Source organism: Marmota flaviventris, chromosome 8 (genome assembly GCF_047511675.1).
Source record: "Marmota flaviventris isolate mMarFla1 chromosome 8, mMarFla1.hap1, whole genome shotgun sequence".
In the NCBI taxonomy this organism is placed as follows: Eukaryota; Metazoa; Chordata; class Mammalia; order Rodentia; family Sciuridae; genus Marmota; species Marmota flaviventris.
The window spans coordinates 130,744,027-130,759,439 of NC_092505.1; the positions used below are offsets into that span (position 1 = coordinate 130,744,027).

Genomic DNA, 15,413 nt, shown 5'->3' on the forward strand with positions numbered 1-15,413 from the left:
AAGCTCTATTAGAGATCCCACACAGCACCTGAGATAAATGTGACCTGCCAAGATGTCAATCAAACTGAGGACTGCAAGACACCATGAAGCAAGACTCTGCCCTTGAAACCTTATCCCTGCCTTTGATGTCCCTTGATATAAATAAAGCAAGGGGGGAGTCCCTAATTCTGCCAGAGTACAGAATCTCGATCAGTCTGATGGCCTTGCCAGTCCTGTGCAACCGCCTCACCCCCCACCACTTTTGAAACTACTTTCTGTGTCCTGTGGTTTTCTCGTCCTTCTAGTTTTCCTAGCTTTTATTTCTCAGCCAGCCCATTTCACTGAGGGGAACCCCATTTCCATCACCTGCGCGAGACACAGGCGAGGTCATACTAAAATAAAAGCAAAAGGGTAAGAAATACAAAGTAATGATCTTTTTTCATCCTCTGATTTATAAATGCAAGCACTGTTAATTTCCATAGTATTTTCCTCAGGAGGAATTCAGTTCTTGCTCAAATTAATAATTTTACATGATATTCATAATGACATTGTCATAAATATTCAATGATAAAATTTATTTCAATCAGATTTTTTTCCTCAGAATTCAAACCAACTAATTTGTAGGTCATGTATCACTTGTCCATAAATAAAGTTTCATTAAGACAGTGGTAATGGTTAACACTTAGAATAAGACCTCTCAGTCTAAAAGGCTTTAGGATAGGCCTACCTTTGGTACAATTTGTGAAAGCTGCTGGACATCCATGGCATCAATTTCTTCTCCTGAGACTGACTGAGAAGTTTTAGAATACAATCCCAGACGACTCGCTAAAGTTAAAAGAGAAAAATACATAATTAACCAAATTGTTTCTGTTTGACGGATTAGTCAACACTATGCTTACTTAATATGATTTTTCACCCTTTCTTTTTAAGTGTAAAATGCACTTATATCAAGGAATAACAAGACAAACTATTGGAGAGAAAATCCTATCTGAATATACAGTAAGTCTGAGGTAGGTGTCTATTTTATTTTTACTTACATACAAGAATTAAAAAAATGTTCACTGTCTAAGCTAGGAAACCCTCAGAATGAACTAGGACAATAGGGTTCTGCTCAGCAGCTGAATTCTAACCAATATCAGAATGCATTATCAGGCACAATAGTGTATTTGAGGTAACCATTACATGTACAGGAAAACAACTGTGGAAAAGTTTTCTTCCAATAATATTCTGTTTCTAGTGATCTCTTACATAACACACAGTTTGGAACTCCTACCCCACAATATTAATAAAAATCAGTTTTAATGGAATTTAGCAAATTGTTAAATTTATCAGTATTATAGTTTATAGGCTCTGGGGAGTTAAGCTTTCATATTACTACATTTTTTTCCCTTGCATTTCTTAAGAAAATCTTAAATAACATTTAAATTTGATATATTTATGTGTGTGTGTGTTTATGTATACATAATGAAAACAAATACATGCTAGTTTCTTCCTACTTATGCATAAGCCTGCTTTGAAAATTATACTTAGGATAAGCTGGTACTGTTACCAGCAAATTGGATTACAAAGTTAAAAATAATCAAATATCTGTATGTGAATAAAATACACGTGATTTCACAATTTAGTTTTATATGTATATACACGCGTGCACTCACACACACAGACACACACACACACTTTTTTTTTTTTAAGTGGGGGGACAACATTGGGGATTAAACAAGCCAGGCTTCAAGCATATTGGGCAAGCACTCTACACTAAGCTACATCACCAGCCCTTCATAAAATTTTATGCTGAAAAAGGGTCTTGCCAACTTGCTCAGGCTGGCCACAACTTGTGATCTTCCTCTTTCTGCCTCCAAAATAGCTGGTATTACAGGTGTGTGCCACCACACCTGGTTCAGTTATATGTGTTCAATAATGTATCACTTTTCAAGCTATCATCAATTTTTGCCTACAATTTTATATATATATATATAAGTCAGAGCAAAAAAGTAAGTCAACTTTAAATTTGAATATTATGTAAACACACCATACATCTAATGTACACTGTACATCTAATACACCACAGTATTTTAAGAAAAACTATCAAAAATGAAATGAAGCAGCCTAGTTATACCAATTGCAACTGCAGTCTCCTGTGAATCTCCAGTAATCATTTTTATCGATACTCCTGAGGCAATGAGTGTTGTAACAGCTTCTTTCACACCAGTTCTAGGAGGGTCGATGATTCCCACCAAGCCAAGAAATGTCAGCTGTCCCAGTTCAGGACCAGAGGCCAAAGCAAGAACTTAAGAAATAATAATAAAATCCAAAAAAGAAAACACATAAACATTAGAATTTAATTGACAATAACTCACTTAAGATTATAATGTCATCTGTAGATATATCATTTTTAAAAATAAAAATTTTACACACCAAGACACTATAGTTTAATGATTCTTTAAAAAGCTATCAAAAATTAAGAGAAATAAATTACTGAACTGTTAAGCAGAGAAGGCAAATGAAGGAGAATGAAGAATGTTTTTGCAGATAACCACATGCAACTACTTTCCATAGAAACTACTGCCTCTTTAGAAGATACAATTCATTATTTAGAGAATATATGGGTTTGTCAAGCTTTAAAGTCAGTTTTAAACAGACACCTTTGATGGTGGCTACTAATGTATCTTCATCTTTACATCTCACAGACCTCCAGAAAAATTCAAAGGTCTGAAAAAGTTTGTATTAATTAATTACACACAGCCTGTAACAACTGCATGTATGACAAACCCTGAATGGTAAAGTTAATCTACAAAGTTATCATAAGACCAGTAATATGGTCTTTGCAGAATAGTAGTCTGTCTTTCTTATTTCTAACTGTGGTTCTCTAAGAGTATTTAAATAACACCATCATATCATTACTTTAAGTTAGTTTCTCTGTCATCACTGAGCATTTGAGATAGAGTACAAATACTCTTCATTTAGCTTACTCTCAAAATTCTGGAACCTCTGCTAACTACCCTGATAGATCAGAGGCATGTGCTTGTGTCTGGGATATTATTAGACTGAAAAGTCTCACAGAGATGAAAAGTATCTACTTTTAATCAAGCAGAAGGTATGGAGGACTAGAAAATCAAGATCAAAGGCAAGTAACTTGTATTTTTCCAATATAATTATTCATACAGATGTGGGCCCCTAACCCTAACCCCAAAGGCTTTCACTCTGAAGAGAATGAGTTGCTGTACAGTCGATACCTGATGCTAGGATAGAGGCAGGTAACAAAAGAAGGGGACAGCAAATATCAATTTGTACATCTGCAATTCCTAGGGAAGGGAAATAAACTTGGAGTTCTCCTAATGAAGGGGTGAAGCTGGTGGAAAGCCTAGTACCCTGTATTTATTACTTTTTCACATCTTTAGCATAAATGAAGATCTAATGCTACTCTTTAGCCAAGGGTAGCTAAACATTTTTCATGTGGAATGCCTGTCACATAAAACAACACATAGTCTAATTTCAAAATTTAAGTCCACAAGCATTTTAAGAAAAGTTTTATAAGACGCAACATAAGTACATTTCAATAGAAATTTACAATATTTTCTGTTCTTATATTATGGCAGTCTCAGGGATTGAAGGGAAGTAGAGCACAAAGAGATGAAGAAAAGATACCAGGCAGGAATAGAATGTTTTCCCTCTAATAACTCTAGTCTTCTTCACAATGTTTTAACACAAAACTGCACATACACAAACCTTCATAATCCTTCAGACAAAAAAGTTAGTCAAAATAAAAAAGTATAAAAACTTTTATTCCAAAAATTAAGGGAAACAGAAACAGATACATAACTTTAAGATCACTTTGAATTCTCTAAATTCACACCAACCTTGAAACTCTCTTGCTGTAAGCTTTCTTAAGAGTGACAAAACTCTTACCCCTTTCTTGTTTTAAGTTTCAATGTTTTATTAAGAGGTGGAAACAAACCCAACAAACTGAAGGTGAAGACACAGAAGATCAAGAGGTAAGAAAACAGGTTTGCATTTTGTGCTCCTCACACTTTTTTAAAAAATTAATTGCATTTTACCAAAGGGGATTTAAAAAGAGCCAGAAGGAAGAGGTAACCTAAGCCCCAAAAGGAAGAGGTAACCCAAGGAGCAATACCCCACCTCCCACCCTCCCATCCACCTTCCCAGGAATCCCTCAGAGATGTTACTGTTGCCTCTTGATACACAAGCTTTAGCAACAAAGACCTTTCTTGGCTATGTAGGCTTCCCTGCAGTGATCCTCAAGTCACCTAAGCTACCCCTTGATCTAACAATTACAATTCTGGATCAAATCCTAACAGTTCCATTCTCTCAGACTAGCTTTTGGTAGGAAGCTGAAATAGGCACAAAGGAGGCAAAGAAATATAACCTTAAGTCAGAGACTCTGAGTTTTCTGTGGCTAGGGCCATTAAACAGTTTTGGTCTGTTCACTGTTCAGAAGGGAGCACATTTAGTATGTGTGGAACACTCCTGTGCCCACTTCCCCAGAATATTCAGCAGTATTGCACACTGTCTTGTTAAATTAAATATATTTTTTTAAAAATTCTTGGGTCTCATCTCACTACTCTTAGGTCTGACCTAGTTCAACCAGACAAGAGGTTCTTCCTGCCCGAGAACTAATGCTGGGAGAAAAATCTGCTGTGGCCTCAAGGATTCTGAAAGCTTGAGGGTTGAGGCAGAGATCTAGCAGCATATTTAGGATTCAAGACTGTAGGGAAAAAAAAAAAATCACTTGAAACTCAAGGATCTGCCATCAAAGCCTTTTACATTATGGAAGGGAAAGGTGAAGAAAAAAGTTATTTTTCGTTAAAAACATTTTTTTTCATATACAAGTAGATCCATCTGCACAACAATTTTTCAGCCAGAAAGCTCTACTTCCTCTTTCCCTGACACAGAGTGTGAGGTTCTGAAATGATCACAATACAGTCCATAACCTAGGTAGGATGCCACAAGCGATAAGGAGGACACAAGGAGTAACCCTGGCTCCGCAGCCTAAGGGCTGGTGCAGAAGCCAGGGAACAAAGCATGACAGCATGCTGCAGGTGCACACTCTGACCCACAGAATACCTTTCTAAATGTTTTATAAGCTTATTGTAAAAACAGAAGTCCTATGAATCTCTCCAAATGTTTTAAAGCCAAAGAATGCCTTCACTTAAGTGAACCACAAATAAGAACATTTTCACATAACTTGTTTTCCTTTCTCTGAGTAACTGTAGTATTTGACTTACATTTCATTAAAATTGTACAAGGAAGTTAACTCTTCCAATTTCTTTTATATTCTGCACAAGTCAGATGACTATGTGAATGGTAACAATCGGGTATATACCCCTCCCCAATGAATCCTACACTATATTTCAAAAGAAGAGGCCTGATATAAGGTGCAAAGCAGAACCCCACCCTCACCCTGTCACATTCAGGAGGGAGATATATATATGGGGGACAGGGAGATATACAGGATCTGGGCACTACTTCAACTCCCTGGTGAATAGCAAGAGAACAAAGACAGCAGATGAGGATTAAGTTAGCATTCACCTTAAAAGACAAATTAGAGGCCGAAGACTTCCATTTATACGAAAGTATTTTAATTCTATTAACAATAAAGACAAAGTGACAAAATAATAAAAGGATAACATTATTTTACCTTGACCTTCTCACAAGATCAAAATTATTCAAAATAAAATTTCTATCACCCACTCAAAGACTACTACAGGTCTGTAAGAAACAGAAATTTCATATTTTGCTGCATTCTTGACTTTCCATCTTTTAGGGTCCAGTTAACCAACTTAAATAAAGCACCTCAGAAATGGTAAGGAACAGAGTTGGACAATGCCTGGAATCAACTGAACAGCTCAGATGTGAAATATGAATTCAAATGCAATTAAAAGAAGGCTATAACTTTCCACCCCAGGGTCAAAATAGCTTACCTCTGAGACCAGCTGAACCCATCCGTGCCTTCTCTTGTTGGTACATATCTCTCTGCTGCTGGGTGAGAGTCAAGGTCTGCCCTTTGCTGAGGTACGTAGTACAGTATTTAATCACCTGCTCATAAGCACCCTTCATAAAACAAATTTCTGGTCTGTCCTAAGAAGAAAAACATATCAAATACAAGTTTCATTTTGACTTGCATATATCTGCTATTGGAGTCCAAAAATAACTGACATGTGTTTCTCATAATCCCAGAAAGTTACTCAAACCTCTCTGAATGGCACTTGAACTCCTGATGATCAAAAACTCATATGTGGCTGGGTGTGGTGGCACACATTTGTAATCCCAGCAACTCGGGAGACTGAGGCAGGAGAATCCCAAGTTCAAGGATAGCCTCAGCAATTTAGCAAGGCCCTAAACAACTTAGCAAAACCCTGCCTCAAAAGTTATTTAAAAAAAAAAAATTAAAGTGGGGCTAGGGATGTGGCTCAGTGGTTAATAAGCACCCCTGGGTTCAATTCCTGGTATTAAAAAAAAAAAACACTCAGGTGGGCCAGGCATAAATACATGCCTTTAAACCAAGCTCCTCAAGAGGCTAAGGAAGGACCATGGCAAGTTTGAGGTCTCAGCAATTTAGACCCTGTCTAAAAACAAAATATAATGGGCAGGGATGTAGCTTGGTAGCAGAGTACCCCTGTGTTCAATCACCAGTACCACCAAACAAAAACCCCCTCACATGTGGGAGGTTTCTGCACTTTCTATAGAAAACAACATATGCTCTACCATCCATCCCACACCGTGAGGGAATGCTATACTAAGGCCCATCAGGCTCACTGAGATCAGGGAAGAAGCTCATCATAATCCAAAAGGGAAAAGAGATCCAACAACAACTCATAAACAATGGTTCAGGCTTTTTATAAGTTGCTAGCTACATGTCTATATCTACCCAATTTAATCTAACAACCACCTTGCAATTGGGGTTATTATTAGACAACTTCTTTTATTTATCATAATAAAAGAAATCTCTGACCTACCAGGCACAAGGCTCTGGGTTCAAATCTCCAGCACCAAAAAACAAAAACAAAAAGTAGTATTCAAAAGCTTATATTGGCCAGGTACAGTGGCGCAGGCCTGTAATTCCAGCGGTTTGGGAGCTTAGACAGGAGGACTGCAAGTTCAAAGCAAGCCTCAGCAACTTAGCAAGGCACTCAGCAACTCAGTGAGACCCTGTGTCTAAATAAAATACAAAATAGGGCTGGGGATGTGGCTCAGTGGTTGAGTGCCCCTGAATTCAATTCCCCACCAAAAAAAAAAAAAAAAAAAGCTTATAATGAAAAAACTACAGTCCCTACCCAATACATCTCATCTGAGTTCTACTTCAGAGGCAAAACAATTAACTCTTTCAGCTGCTTTCTTTGGTATTTACCAATGTGTTTTTAACATATTTATATTGCTACTCCTTCAATTATCAATTTTAAACAGTTGTCTCTTGTGATAACTATGAATTTGGCCACCTCTACTACCTATTCCCCCTCTCCTTATCCTTATGATACAGTTTAAGATTCCTCACTGTTAAGCCAAGAACAGTAATGACCAGTCATTCATAAACATTCCAGTTCTCCTTGAAGGTAGGAATATATTTCCCAGCTGCACCCCTTTAGCCCTAAAGTGAGATGTGACTTGCTTCTGTCAAAAAATGAGAAGCATGTGTGTCACTTCCAAATGGAAATTTAGAGCATAACGCACAATTTGATGCTTCTCTATTCCTGCCGTGACTGTGTGTGTGCACACAGATATGAAGCTTCCATCTGCCACAGTTCCCAAGTAACTACAGTGAGCATCGATTTGGGGGTTTAGGGAGGCAGCAGAAGAACATGATGTTTCCACAGTCAATCCTCACTTATAATTCACCTAACACTTCTTTTCCCATTCAAGTTTTGTGAAGTAATAACTGCCCTATTTTAAGTTTTATTTAAACCTCTCAACCAAACCTTCTCAAACTCTTCAATGTGATATAAAACCCTTCCCATTTGATGATTTTCGCACAATCAAATGAGCAGGTAAGCCGTAATTTCTGTATTGTTACTGGAGACCTTCCTCCTTCAGTCTTTTTCTCTTTCCCTCTTTTAATCTGAGTTGGTTTAGGCCTGCCACACTCAGAAACTTCCCGTCACCTCCATCCTCACCATGTTCTAATTCTTCCTTTTCCTTGAATTATTATCAACCATTACCTTTCTAAAAAAGATATGTGAAGTGAAATATGTTTTATTTTATCCTCACATTTGTAAGTTTAGCGGAACCTCTTATTGCAAAAGCTTTGCTCTATTATCTTCCAGTCTGATGCTGACACAGAAAAATATAAAATAGGAACTTTAATTCTCAAACCTCTGTGTGATCTCCCCTTCACCTAAAGTATTTAATATGATCTCTCCCTCTGGAAACTTTTCTAATTCTCTTTCTCCAAGTGTCCTCAAATTTCTTGATTACAAGTCTTGTGTTTGTCCCATCACCACCCTCCCGGCTCCTCCACTTTAACATACTCATTGTGCCAAGCAATTGGAAACTATTTTATTCTAGAACTCTTTACATTCTGGAAACATTCCCATTTTCTGCTCTCTTCCTATTACCACTGTTAGGTGGCTGTTGAATTTTTTTAATTTTCTCAATTTCTCTCTATACTATTCACCCTATGAGTTTTTGTTCTACTTTCTGATAGATTCCTTAAGTTATTTGATAAATATCTGATTCAAAGAATTTTGTTTTCAAAATACTTTGGAAATTTTATGGTCTTTGGAAATTTTCTATAACATCTGGCATTCCTTTTATTTCTCTGAAACCTTTTTCTCTGTTGATTTGGTCTGTTGTCTTTAACAATAAAGACTTTCCCCAAGTATCTAGCAATCCTTCCCTGTCCATTTACATTCAGGATGAAGAAGTTAAAGGACTAGAAGCTTCATGGTTACTGACAAGAGCTCATCAACTGGTAGACCTTGCCTCTAGGTTATGAGATGAAGCCCAGAGATAGGTAAGTGCTTCCAAAGAACATAGGTATTGGTTAGGAGTGTCCTTTACTGTTAAAACCTTCCTGGGGGCTGGGGATGTGGCTCAAGTGGTAGCGCGCTCGCCTGGCATGCGTGCGGCCTGGGTTCGATCCTCAGCACCACATATAAACAAAGATGTTGTGTCCGCCAAAAACTAAAAAATAAATATTAAATCTCTCTTTTCTCTCTCTCTCTCTTAAAACAAAAACAAAACAAACAAAAAAAAAAAAAAACACCTTCCTGGGACTAGTAAGATTTTCTAAAATTCTTCAGTATTCTAACTGCCTACACACATTCTAAGAGACAAATGGAATTAAAAACTAAGCGCTCATCCTTAAGGAAAATGATTGTGCTTTTAATCTTAAAGCCTAAATCCTACCCTTCACTTCTGCCCCCAAGGGCAGATTTCTAATATTCCATAGGCATAAAGGAGTACCAATGGCCTTGGCCTAAAGAAGTAGAAAAGGAGCGTTCTGTTGGTTCCTCTTTCAGAATTTTTACTTTCTCCCCTGTTTTTAGTCTTATGCCTTCAAAGGTACTTATGAGTTTATGTCTTTTTATTCATTCCAGGGAGAAAAAAGAGATAAAGGTATATTGTCACATTCAAATAAAAGACTTCCAAAAACAAACTACATAAGCAATTAGCAGAATTCCTAGTAGAGTACTACTCATAAGTTCAATATTGGCAAAGTTGGCCTTTCTTTTAAAACCAATGTTTCCTACTTATTATGGGTGGGGGAATCCTTTTATTCATTACTGTCTACAAAATTTAACTGATTATGGTCAGTTCAGGGATAAAAAACACATAAGCGATTTTTCATTCATATTAAATAAAATTTAAAAATAATATATAACTTTTGGGTAGTTGTAGATGGGCAGAATGCCTTTATTTTATTTGTATATGGTGCTAAGGATCGAATTCAGTGCCTCGCACATGCTATGCAAGCACTCTGCCACTGAGCTACAGCCCCAGCCCAATAATAAATATATTTTTAAAGTAAATTTAAAGCATCAAACTGGTAGCAGTAACTATGAATGCATGATTATGCACTGTAGATAATTCAGAACTATTATGCAAAAATTTCTGAAATACCCAGGAACAAATAAAAGCTTAAAATACCTGTGCATGTCATTTTATCAGTTTGTAAACTGGATCAACCAACATGAATTACATACATTTGGAAACCACTTTTCCACCAAATAAAGTGGGTTTTGTTTGTTCTAAAAACATTCCTTCAATGAAAGAATACATATTGACAACACACAGTCAGAAGAAACCTATAATGAACCATTAACATTAGAACAAAAAACATGTGGGAGAGAACTTGATGTCACAAGCTCCAAGAAACTGAGACTAGGCTACAACATGTTTATTTGTGCACCTAACAAAACTAAATATATCTATACACAGATTCTATAAGAGAAAAGAGATCAAGATAACCAGAAAATAAGAAGAAATGGGTGCACTATTAATTATGCATACTTTAAAACAACTAGTCTTTTATTTAATGTATACACATTGTTTAAATCTCAAGGCAGAGGGTACAATAAAAATAGCGACCTAAGCTCAACAGGTTATAATTATTCTTTAAAAAGAGAGATACCTGCTGTGTTCGGTGTACACACTTAACAGCCATCCACTTCTGCTCAGAGCTAAAAGGATATTCAGCTTTTCTGATATAGTCTTGTTGAAGTCCATCAAGACCCATCTAAATAAGACAGGGGAAAAAAAAAAGAAAACACAAAGTAAATTCTAACCATCATGTAATTATTCTTCCTTTAACAAACAAATTTCATGACTTATAGTTTGGATTATTTTTCACATAATGGTGAAAAACTAGTGGTAGTCCATTTACATTTACTGTATTTCCCTGAACAGTAGCATACATTTTCAACCTGAAAGCCTGTGTATGTAGATATAGTCTAAGGCATGTTACCTGGACTATGTATATACCAGATAATACTGATCTACCAGCTCAAGTTCTTATAGTCTAACTATATTAATCTACCAGCTCAAGTTCTGGAAGGAAGCAGGATATAATGCAAAGATAGATAACCAATACTAAGCAAGAATTTTATAAATGACAGAAGTTTTGGATCTCCCACACTTCTTAGAGACTCAAATTTGTCTTGCCTGTTGCTACCATCCTAGTTCTTTTCCCCATTACTTGATATCCTTACTAATACCAATGTCACATGTTGCTCTCCCTCTCAGTATCCTTTGCATCTTCTTCCAAATATCCAAAAATATTTTTAAGCTACTCAAAAATTTCATTTATTGGTTTTTGTTTTCTACTGTAATAATGTTCAGAATCTTTTGGCATCTGAAGGTCTTCCAGAAACCAACCACATATAGTCTATTAACAATCATGCTGGTTACTCAAACACCTTTAGCCAACTGATTAGCCACAACCCATTCTGTGCCTGTTTATTCCTCTGTGCTTTAGTTCTAGCTCTTTCCTAGCTTCCTTCATTTAACCCCTTCCTATCCTTTAAAGCTCAACTCTCAGATATGAATCGGCAATATTCTTAAATGTGGCTCAATGTTTTGGATTTAATTTTCTTGGTCTGACTTTTATTCCAAGAACATCAGTTATACTCCCTACCTAACATGTGAGGCCTCTGACCATAAGGAAGTGGTTTTTCGTCTCTCCAAGAAGCTAATATCTTGTAAAGTGTAACACAGGACATCACTTTTTTGATATTTTTAAAACAGTTATTCTATGCTTCTTAGTTACAAGGAGACCAAATGACAAAGAAAAGTAGTTTTCTATAGAGAAAACATATGTTCTAAAACTATCAACTTATCAATAAAATGTTAAAATAACCCACAATTCTCTATAGGCTCTCATTTCCAGTAACTTTATTAAGAAGCATCCAACTTCACACAACTCTCAAAGTTTTTGCAAACTACTCTTACAAGTAGAAGCAGTTATTTTTCTTAGGAAAATAGCAAAATGGAATTTTAGGTTTCTCACTGAAACAAATCTAAGATTTAGGATATTAAATAAATTGGGACAGACAAAAGGTCACTGAGAACATCACTCCTCTCCACAATTTTAATGAGACACTCATTTTAAGAAATTGATAAAGGAGGAAAAGTGAATACTGGGAAAAGAAAAGCTGATTCTCGTAACTACATAACATCTTTACATGAAAACACTACAGAATATTGCCTTTTTCTCATTCAAAAGTTAATATTTCTCAGCAATTAGAAATAGTTATAAAGCTTTTCAAACAGATCTCAGTATTATGGAAGACAGGAACAATTCTTCATTAAAAAAAGAAATTCATCACTGGTCATTAGTTTGTACCTGGCATATAAGGAATGAGGCTGAATCCCCCCAAACTAAAGATCAAATGTTCTCTCTGATATTCAGATGCTAACACACAATAATGGAGGAGGGGAAGGACAGAAGTTCAAAATGAAATGAAGGTAGGGAAGGGGAAGAGAACAGGAAAGAGTAGAATGAATCAGGCATTAATTTCCTACATTCATACAGGAATATACAACTAGTACATCTCCATATCATGTACAACCACAAGCATGGGAAGTTATACTCCACATATGTATAATAAGCCAAAATACACTCTATATAGTCATATATATCTAAAAAGAACAAATTTTAAAAAATTTAAAAAATGAGGCTATTCTGAAATAGCTCTATGATCTATATTTCTACAAATAAAATTGGTTCCCAAAAGACAGCAAAAATAATGAAATACTATCAGTCTTCTTCACTTAATATCTAAAACTCAGTTAATACCTAAATCAATGGCCTCTCATTTTGTTGTGAGTAATGCTTGATGTGTCAAAGGAATCAGGTACAGGACTGGGGTTGTGGCTCAGTGGTAGAGTACTTGCCGGCCATGTGTTAGGCACTGGGTTTGATTCTCAGCACCACATATAAATATATGAATAAAATAAAGGTCTGCCAGCAAGTAGAAAAAAAATATTAAAAAAAAAAAAAAAAAGAAAAGAAAAGAAATCAGGTACATACCTTCATTGCAAGAGCAATCAAGGCTCCTTCTGTTGGTTTTCCCATTAGAGTGTTGTTCCTAATTACAGCATCATTGCACACACAGCCCGCCTGTGAAATACATACAAACTATGAATGCATCATTGTGTCTTTAAGTTATAATAAAGAAAGATACCTTGTTGGAATAAACTATTTACCTCAACAATTCTGCTAACAGCTGGATTATAGAATCCATGAACAACATCACCATCAACAATTACTTCCCCAAACTGATTATAGCCAACTCCAGTAACCTAAGGAAAATAAAGTGGAATCAATAATACAAACAGTAGTGACAACACTTATGAAAACCAAAAATTATCCTGAGCTACGTTCTTTTTTATGTTGTTGAAGTATAAACCTAAAAAAGCAATAAAAATTGGTCTGAAGAACATGTAATAGTTAAAAGAATAGATTCTAATTTTCACAATGATTAACCTAAAAAGATTTTGTCTTCTGCTTATAATATAAAAAGTATGGGTAAGCTGGGCATGAGGCTGGCAATTTCAAAGCCAGCCTCAGTAAAGGCGAGCTGCTAAGCAACTCAGTGAGACTCTGTAACTAAATAAAATACAAAATAGGACTAGCGATGTGGCTCAGTGGTCAAGTGCCCCTGAGTTCAATCCCTGGTACCCCAACCCCTCAAAAAAGTATGGGTAAACCATGAAAAACTCTACAGATAAATGAGCTTAAATTTATGTAATGCTACACTTATAATTTGCAAAGAACTCAAATCCATTACCACATCTAACACCTGACACTATGACTGAAATAAAAGCTAAATTCTTTTCATAAATATTCAGGCTCAGAGACATTAAGAAATTTACGCTAGTACTTATAAAAACTATTTAATGTAATCCATAACATACCAATTTTAAAAACAAAAGAAACAAGGCAGATACTTAATTCTATACGGCTAGAATCCATCAAACCAAAATATCTAAATTTTATATTAAAAATAATATAGTTTAGAGAGAAAATAATTAACAAATGGTTAATGCTGGAAATACAAAAATCATAGATTTAAAAAAGGAAAAGAAGACCTAAAGAAGACTTAAAGAAGGAAGATTCACCAACATAGCTTTGGGTGACCTTGATCAAATTTCACACACTAAATAACAATAGTTTCATTTTATGTAAAATGGACCTAAATAAATCCAACTTTGTCAATCTGTCTAATGCTTACTTTGCTCAGTAAAGTAGCTGAAAATATATTTTAAAATACTGTACCCCTATTAAATAGTGTTGCAGTTGAAAATCTTGCCAAGACTGAGAACAAAAGGAACTTGTTTTCAACCAGCTTCCGAAAGAACCACCACAAAGATGTGCACTTGAAATTATCAATATACAATTTTTTAAAAAGTTATTACTCATTCACCCATTCAAGTATTTATTATTATAATATAGGTCCTACGCTAGTCAACAGAGTTCCTGTTCTAACTCATAGCATAACAGGAAAAAAGACAGTAAATTTCACCTGAGATAAAGGCTAATGAGATATGGAATGCTAAATAAACACATAACATAGGGCAGCTGTGGGTGGTCTACAAAGCTCTTCTGAAAAAGTGAGGCTGAATTTAAGTGCAAAGGATGAAAAGACATCAGACTATCTGAAGAAGTAAGGACAGCAGCTAAGGTCCTAGGAGGAATTTTGTCACATTGGGAAGAACTGTAAAACCATATGTTTGCTGTATAGTAACCAAAGCAGGCAGCATATATGGCTGGAGAGAGAAAAAGAAAAGATCATATAAGGCCTTGATATCAGGATTTTGAACACAATGAAAAACCACTGAAGTATTTTAATTTAGGGAGTGACATGTTCAAATTTCAACTCTGAAACAATCCCTTGAACTTCAGAGAGTAAGTGCATCAATGGATACAAAAAGACTAGTAGAGAGGCTTTATCAGAAGGCCATCTGAAACTAGGGAAGCTAACTACAAAATAAATGGTTAGGAAAGTTATTGAAGTGAAAATTGGCAGGACTGGCTGACAGATGGTGATTAAAAGGAGTACCAAGGAGGAATTAAAGTTTCTGAACTGAACAAGTATCCAAGTGAGACAAAGACCTAGTAGTAGAGTCATATGGGAAGGAAATAACTCTGCTGCTAAGTTAATAGATCTTCTGATGCTAAAACATTGGAATTGTCAGGAATGTTAAATACCAAGCTTCTTAACAAAGGTCTGCTATTGTTTAAAAAAAAAAAAAAAAACCATAGAATACCTCAGCATGCAGACCCTCTGAAGTAAATATGTGAGTAACAGTCATTTCATTCTTCGTCAGTGTTCCAGTTTTATCTGAACAAATCACATTACAGCAGCCTAGAGAACAAATCATTATGTGTTATCAAAAGAATGAGGGAAAAATACAGCTTGACTTATAAAATAAATCAGACTCTGGAACACTGTCCTAGTCTCTAAATTTTACACAGATCA

The 15,413-nt window shown here is 35.7% G+C and overlaps 1 protein-coding gene across 4 annotated transcripts in view; it reads right to left on the reverse strand.

The window, feature by feature from the left end:
- The window catches only part of Atp2c1 (ATPase secretory pathway Ca2+ transporting 1), a 133,718-nt gene that overhangs the window by 30,514 nt on the left and 87,791 nt on the right, over nt 1–15,413 (reverse strand). For all 4 annotated transcript variants that reach the window (XM_027933925.3, XM_071615658.1, XM_027933926.2 and 1 more), the window contains 7 exons: nt 15,202–15,299; nt 13,138–13,233; nt 12,962–13,051; nt 10,565–10,669; nt 5,919–6,075; nt 2,096–2,266; nt 707–804 (listed from right to left, as the gene is read on the reverse strand). In XM_027933925.3, coding sequence (XP_027789726.1) covers nt 707–804; nt 2,096–2,266; nt 5,919–6,075; nt 10,565–10,669; nt 12,962–13,051; nt 13,138–13,233; nt 15,202–15,299 — 815 coding nt within the window. The remainder of the gene's footprint in view (nt 1–706; nt 805–2,095; nt 2,267–5,918; nt 6,076–10,564; nt 10,670–12,961; nt 13,052–13,137; nt 13,234–15,201; nt 15,300–15,413) is intronic.